General features: G+C 30.8%; 1 protein-coding gene across 6 annotated transcripts in view; it reads right to left on the reverse strand.

Annotated features, from left to right (window-relative positions):
* The window catches only part of DLG1 (discs large MAGUK scaffold protein 1), a 322,247-nt gene that overhangs the window by 31,566 nt on the left and 283,322 nt on the right, over window positions 1-7,359 (reverse strand). For 2 of the 6 annotated variants that reach the window (XM_023514828.1, XM_023514825.1), the window contains 2 exons: window positions 7,067-7,133; window positions 2,142-2,175 (listed from right to left, as the gene is read on the reverse strand). In XM_023514828.1, the coding sequence (XP_023370596.1) occupies window positions 2,142-2,175; window positions 7,067-7,133 (101 nt within the window). Of the gene's footprint in view, window positions 1-2,141; window positions 2,176-2,875; window positions 2,976-7,066; window positions 7,134-7,359 lie in introns of all 6 variants that reach the window. The other 4 variants (XM_023514827.1, XM_023514824.1, XM_023514826.1 and 1 more) reach the window with 2 other exon arrangements.

Below are 7,359 nucleotides of genomic sequence, written 5' to 3' on the forward strand. Positions count from 1 at the left end.
AATAAAAAATGATTGAATTCATGTCTAGGAAAAATATTCTATAGTATAACTTCTGTTTCTCTATTCTTTAATTAAATACCCTATTTTTCATAGGTTTTGTAAATTTACATGCAAAAGTACTTTAATTTTGATATTCAGAATTATCTTCATCTCTTCAATAGGCTTGTTTCTCTGGAATAATTTATTTTACTCTTCTGATTGGAGTTCTGTTTCAACAAGGTTAATGACTACACTGTTGCATTTATTTCTTATATTAAAATCTCACAAGACTTTGTTAAGTTTATTCTCTGTATTCTGAACTTTAGAATGTAGATAACTCAGGCCACAAGAAATGTCCTTGGTCCACCCTTCTTAGTATTTTCCATTGTATAATTATTGGCACCTTGTTAACTGCTTTATGGGGTCTATTTTATGTGCTAACCTCTACCATATGGAGGTTTTAGAGTTTTACTGATAATTTTCTGTCTTCCTCAACATTTTCTTAATAAAATCTTGATCTAATCATTAAATTACCAGGTGAATAAATTATTTCAGTTCTTTGAGATTAAGCACAGAAAGCTATCATTCAAGGCATCTGTCTGAAAATAAAATCTTTATCTTTTCACACTCTTTCTCTTCCTAAGTCCCAGCCTTCAATTAGAACCCAAGATATAAGGCCAAGGTGTAATTATCATCCATCATGATATCAATATGGAAACAAAAATTCACTTAGTTTCTTTTTCTATGAGTTTTCCATAGATCTCTATTGACTTAGCAGATAATAAAGATATGTGGGTCCATTTGCTAATCCATACTATCTTTAAAATATGTTACAATCTCAAAATGAATTCAATAGCATTAATAATATGGGTACTATTTTCTAGTTTTGAAGGTTTTCATTTATAATTTTTTCTCAAAGGTAAGAGTTTAAAAAAGGGTGCCACTAGTGATAGAAAAATCTGTGGCCTTTACCAAATTCTAAGTAGGGACATGCAAAAATAACAATGTGTGTCTAACAGAAGTAATTACACATAAAGCATACTGTTTTCACTCTGGCACAGATCTACATCTTTAAGGTTGAAATAAAAGGCAAATACCTATAGTCAGATTAAAACTCCAGTATAAAATTAGCATAAATTAGGAAAAAAATCTGTGAAACTTAATATTTAATGCAAATCTTAGAGAGCTAAGACAAAGGCTATATCCTTAATGATCAAGGAATGACACAAACATACATTTCAAAATGTTTAACAATCTAAACAGAAATACCACTTAGAAAAAAAAATCACCCTAAAAAATTACTTCTATGAATCACTGTCACCTAAAGTTACTTAGGAATATTTGATAAATTTTCATATTTAATTTAAAAACACATAAGTTTAAAATTTTATTGCTAAAATGACTTCTTGCTTCATCCATTCATTCCAGTATTTATTAAATGCCTTCTGTATGTAGGTATACCTGATTCTGTGCCACGCTTTACATGAAACCTAAGTAACTAGCTAGAAAATTAAACAAGAACAGCAACAAAACCCCCAAACAGGGACAATACCTTGGTTAAAGGAAAAACAAGGAACAAAATTTCTAATAACTTTTCTCATATCTTATAACCTTCTTAAAAAAGAGATATACAATTGACTCCATAAACTTTTTCTTTAACTCTGTATCTGCAATTCTTCTCTAATAAGATCTACTGTGTTTTATACTTTTATAGAGATGCTTTTCTAACATATAATCAAAATGAGTTTCACTTACTTTAACAAAAAAGGGGGGGGCCATAAAACTCCAAGGAAGCATATTTCTACTTTATAATAAGAAAGGCAGGTAGTACTATTTAAGAAAATCTTAAAAAAGTGTTTATATTAAAAAAAAAAAACTCTAACAAAAGTTAATTGCCAGAAAAATTACAAAAAGGAAAATGTAATTATGAGCAGAAAACTTTTCAAGTAACGTGAAAAATGGAAAATAAAAAAAAACAAAAAGTATGTATTATAGAAATAAAAGTCCCAAGCATGTTATAAACATGAAAAGTCTAAAAGGAATCTAAATCATATACCTCCTTATGCCAGAAGGGCACTACCATGAATCTCAAAATGTATCTGAATAAGGTAGATCTGTAGATGGAGGTTAAAAAATAACTTGGGAGTATTTTGATAACTTACTCAGGCTTTTTGATCCCATGTCGTCAGGGATCTCCTGTAGAGGGTAGTCCCCAGAGAGCAAGCAATAAAAAGATAATCAAAGAAAATAGTTGTCAGTAATGCATAAAATTGGTGCTACAGTAAGAGACAGTTCCAAGACCATTACAGGTACACATATCTTACACAGCATTTTTGTAGACTGCTAGAAGTTTGAAATGAGCAGACTATAATCTACCAGAAGAATGAAAGTTCTATCTTGGAGGCTGTTTAGGGTAGTGAAGCAACATTTCAGACCATTTCTTGCTATTTTAAAAGTAAAATTCAGATTGTCTACATACAATGAAGAAAAAGATAAAATGGATCGATTCCAGATAATCTAGTATCAAAGACTGGCAAAGCTAGCTGTACCTAGAAATAAATAGGCAGCTTTTCAAGTATTCATGATTTTCCTCTAAAGTTCTTTGTATGTAAGAATGTTAAGTGTTGTCCATAAAAACTCCTATTTCAAATAATGTTATTTCTTTATATATTTGTTACAAATATAGAACTTAAAATGTTTACTTTAAATTACTTCTTTAGGTGCCAGAAAAGTTAAGATTGGAATATAATTAATTTATGCATTTTAAGTTGCCCCTGGTTAAGACAATTAGTAACCTGCTGCAGCTCTTGAAACTGTCTCCATGGTAACAACCAACTGCAGGGCAGTAGGTCCCTCTACATTTATTTTCCGTTGACCACTGGATCCACATACTTACGGTCAGCATCACTTGTTTCCTGCTCACTCTGGTCCTTGTTCTTGTAGAAGGGGAATTTTCGGGAAAAGAGGTTCTTTTTACGCTTGTCATTGAATGACTGCTGAAGAAGAGAAGGAGGGGCAAAACAAAGGGATGTCTACTGTCTGTGTGTACAAAGGCCCAGCCTAGCAGCTCTGTGGAAGCTGACTCCTATGACCACAGTGTGCAGTTTGTATATCACTTTTACTTTAATCACATGTAAAGTGTATTTCTAATTTTGTGTAAATTTCTCTAATTCAAATATTTTACAACTGAAAATATTTAAGAATTGTGCAGTCTAATTCAGTTATACCTAAAAATAAAGAATAAATGCTACTTGACAAAAAATTAAATCAGATTAACTAACACTACAGTACAAAGCAAGCTAACATTTATTTATATCAATCTGTATTTCTCTAGAAAAATTTCCAAGTACTACTAGTTACTTCACAGCAAAAGTTGTTTTAAATGTTACTGTGCTAAATGTAACTATGTTATTATTTTATATATTAGATAGCAATCCTCATCCTATTTGGCCTGACCACATTTATTTCTTTATCCTTTCTTTGTGGCCACAATGAACTAATAGAAAAGCCATTAAAACAATTTTGAGAAAGTTGCTAATGCTGGAAATTTAAAAACAATCTTTGCTTTTTCCTGAAAAAGGAAAAAGGCAATTGAATGTTTACGGCCTGAAATCATAAAATGGTAAGGAAAAAGCATGAATCCAGTAAAAGATTTACCAATGCCATCTTAGCCAAGGAAGAAGAGTCAGTTTCCTGGACAACTTGAACGTTACCAGGACTGCTTTACTTGTTCTTAAGCTCTACTATATTTATCTATTTTATAAAGCATATATAAATAAACCAGAACCCTATCCAACACATTGGCCCCAGGGTCTCTTCATAGAAGTTTGTTAGCCCTCAAAGCTACAAAGCACTTAACGCTACAAAGCACTTAACATTCTAACAGTTTACACATAATTGTTAGATGAGAGTTGAACAGCTGATTTGATAGCCATTACTGCACAGAAGTTGGAAAAAAGATTTTTCCCTTGAACATCCTATTTGTACATTCATAGATTTAAGAGTATGTACTACAAAGAATGATGAGGCTATTAAAAAAGAAATAACTTCTTTTGTAATTCCTATGTCATAGGCATCTATGTTTTGAAGAAAATGGCCTTACCTACCAGTGACACCTGAAATTACTGTTTTTTTGAGAGCAGGAGGAAGAGAAATGATACGAAGAATAGAAATTTTGTTTTGATTTTTCTTTTTGAAACAAGAAACTTGTTCTGTTGCCTGGGATGCAGTCATCATAGCTTACTACAACCTCAAATTCTTGGAGGTGCTAGCAATTGTCTTGCCTCAGCCTCCCATGTAGCTGGGACTACAGAGGTGTGTCACCACATATGGTTAATTTGTCTCATTTTTGTACAAACAGGGTCTCGCTTTTGCTCAGGCCAGTCTCAAACTCCTGGCTTTAAGTAAGCCTCCCACCTTGGCTTCTCAAAGCCACTGCACCCAGTCCTCATTCTGATTTTTTTTTAAGTTTATCCATGTCTTAAGATAACATGTCATTATTTGGAAGTATACTGACACTCGGCAGTATGTTTTGGCATGCCTCTGTTATAAGCATGTGGTGCCAGGTGATTAAGTGTTGAAGTAGATTAAAGGGACTTTTATCTTCAATTCTATGATTTGAGATGATTTATTTTGATAAGAATCTTTATAAAGTAAGGCTAAACTTTCATTTTTACCTTTTCATATCAATAATTCAGCATTAATAAGTTCACAGTTCATTAGCCAAGCAGACTGTCCCGATTTCAATCTTAAATTTTGAAGGCTCTGAGGAACTAGATAAAAGAGAACTCTAAGCAGAAGTTAAAAATTAAGTTGAGAAAAAAAGTATTAAGGAGAACTTTGCATTTATACCTATTTTATAATCTGTCAAGTAGCATTGTTTGAATAAAAATCTTTGCCTAAATCCAAATTTTAGGAAGGACAAAAAGATTAAAATTTAAGTTTTAGTACAGAAAAAAATCATGGTAATCTAATTTAGGGATGTACTAAATCTTTCCATTTATAACAATCACTGGTTTTGAATTTAGCAATAGTTTTTATGATATCTGATAAAACTGATATAGCTTTTATATAAAGTTATTTACCCCTCTTACTGCATATATAGTGGTGGTCAGAGTCAGTTTCACAGACAACAACCAAAAGAAACATGAAGTTTAAAATGTTTTGATTTTTATTATCTTTGCAGTTAGATAAAATGAGATATCATAAAGATATCATAGTAAAAGACAGAAAGAAATGCTTGTTAGTTAAGAAATGTATTAATTGTATTACATTTAATATCTTCCAGGTGAAGAACTTACTAAAAGCAAAAATAAAAATGGCATAAGCAAACAAGACAAAAATGTGTAGGGAAAATACAAAACTGAAGACTTGCTACCTCCAGTTTCTTTATATTTTTGATTTAAAAAAAAAACTCCTACATTTAATTACTTAGCATTAGCTCTACAATGCAAAAAGTATAAGTACTGACAAAATACAAGTTCATGATACATATATTAAATATCTTAATATATAATTTCCATATGTTGTATTTCAAAATAGCCAAATGAATGTTAAAAATGTTAATGAGAAACTGAAATGTTGTAAGTCTATAGTAAAAATAAAGTCCACAAATCACCATATAAGGAAAGGAGAAGGAGGAATAGGAAATGGTACTACACAAAGATACGCAGTTCTATATCAATGGCAAGCGTATTTTTACCCCACTCAGTATCATGCATAGTTTTGGTGCTGTGTTAGAACACAGTGACTGTATAATAAAGTTGGTTATAGTCAACAAACAAGACTAAGATTAAAATATGTCGTTAATTCAGTTAACTTTTTACAGTATGAAAGAAAAGTTATGACATGCAACCTCTGTTTCAATTCATGGATGCTATATCGTACTAAATTATTTTTAAGGACATACATAAAACAAGAACAAAAACACTGTACATATTTCAATCCTGAGCATTTACTAGGGCTGTTTTTTCCGCCAATAAAAATTTCTATTTTAAGTATTGTTTCAAATCATGCTATATAATTTTGTATTTTCTAAAAGCTACAAGTTAATTTTCAAGAATTTACCATTTCTAAAGAAGTTGAATATATTACACAATTTACTCAGATATAATTTCTTAGATCATGGATCATATTTATCTTTTAAATTTTACTGCTTTAAGTTTGAGTGGTTAGTGATATCAGAAATGTACAGAGAGTAAATTTATTTGCTTAACTTTCCACATTCATTTCAAATACGATCAAAAGACTTATAAAAAACTTAGGCTTCAGATTAAAAAAATACCCCCAAACTTATATATAACATTGCTATGAACAGTATTTCAACACAACTGTCCATCTCTCTTTAGGCTTGCTGCTAGAATATTCCATTGCAATGCGTTTAGGATAATTAGGAATTATATACATAATTCAGAATGAAGCCTGCAGAGTCTTTCTCATGTACCGACATCCAAAATGTTAGAGTCAAGCACACTGACTTAAAGGAAAAATATGCAACTAAAATAAATATGAAAGAATTTCAATATATTTCTTGATCATTGACTGACATTTTGCTTATTCCCTCCAATAAATATTTATACTGATTCCAACATTTAAGACAGAGATTCTCTTATATCAAGTATAATGGAGGGAAAGAACAATGGAATGTCCATAAATTCATTTGCAATAACTTGTGAACGTAGATTATTAGTTAATCATATTTTGGGGAGGAGGTGGCTGTTTTCTTAGGAAAGTCATTATTAAATTACCTAACACAATTAACACTGGTAACACAAGTTTCTACTGGACATCCGCATTAAGTCCAAATCCATTTTTTAAATAAAAATTACCCTGACCAAGAGAATGTCTTTAAGAATATATTAAGTGACAGTTTTGATAATTTGGGAAAGTCTATAAATGGGGTACTTTAATTTAATAAATGCTTACTTTACTGTCTATTATTGTAAAAGACAATGGCAATAGCTAATCCTGGTTAATTTTTATGGCAAAGTAATTCTCATTTTAACAATGAAGCTTAAGCAAGAATTATGACAAGGTCTATTACCCCCAATTAACTAATTTCCAGAAATAAGAGATATCATATACTCACCCCTTTGTCTCTTGTTTTAGAATTGAATTTCACTGTTTTTAACCGGGCTCGTTCTTTCTTCTCAACCCTGTCAATGTACAGAATGTCATTTTTTAAATACAGTACACATGTGTATATTTATATATGCACTCAATTCCATAATTATATTAAAATTATTATGAAGTTCCATTTCTGAGTTTAGCAATTATCTTGGTTTTCTGCTTTTTAAAAGAATATAGTATTAGCTTAGCATGGAATACACATGGTAAATTAAGCTTAACAGAGAGAAAGCAAATGTGGTAAAATGTTAACAA

The sequence above is a fragment of the Otolemur garnettii genome, unplaced genomic scaffold (genome assembly GCF_000181295.1).
Source record: "Otolemur garnettii isolate 467f Iridium unplaced genomic scaffold, OtoGar3 scaffold00060, whole genome shotgun sequence".
NCBI classification, from domain to species: Eukaryota; Metazoa; Chordata; class Mammalia; order Primates; family Galagidae; genus Otolemur; species Otolemur garnettii.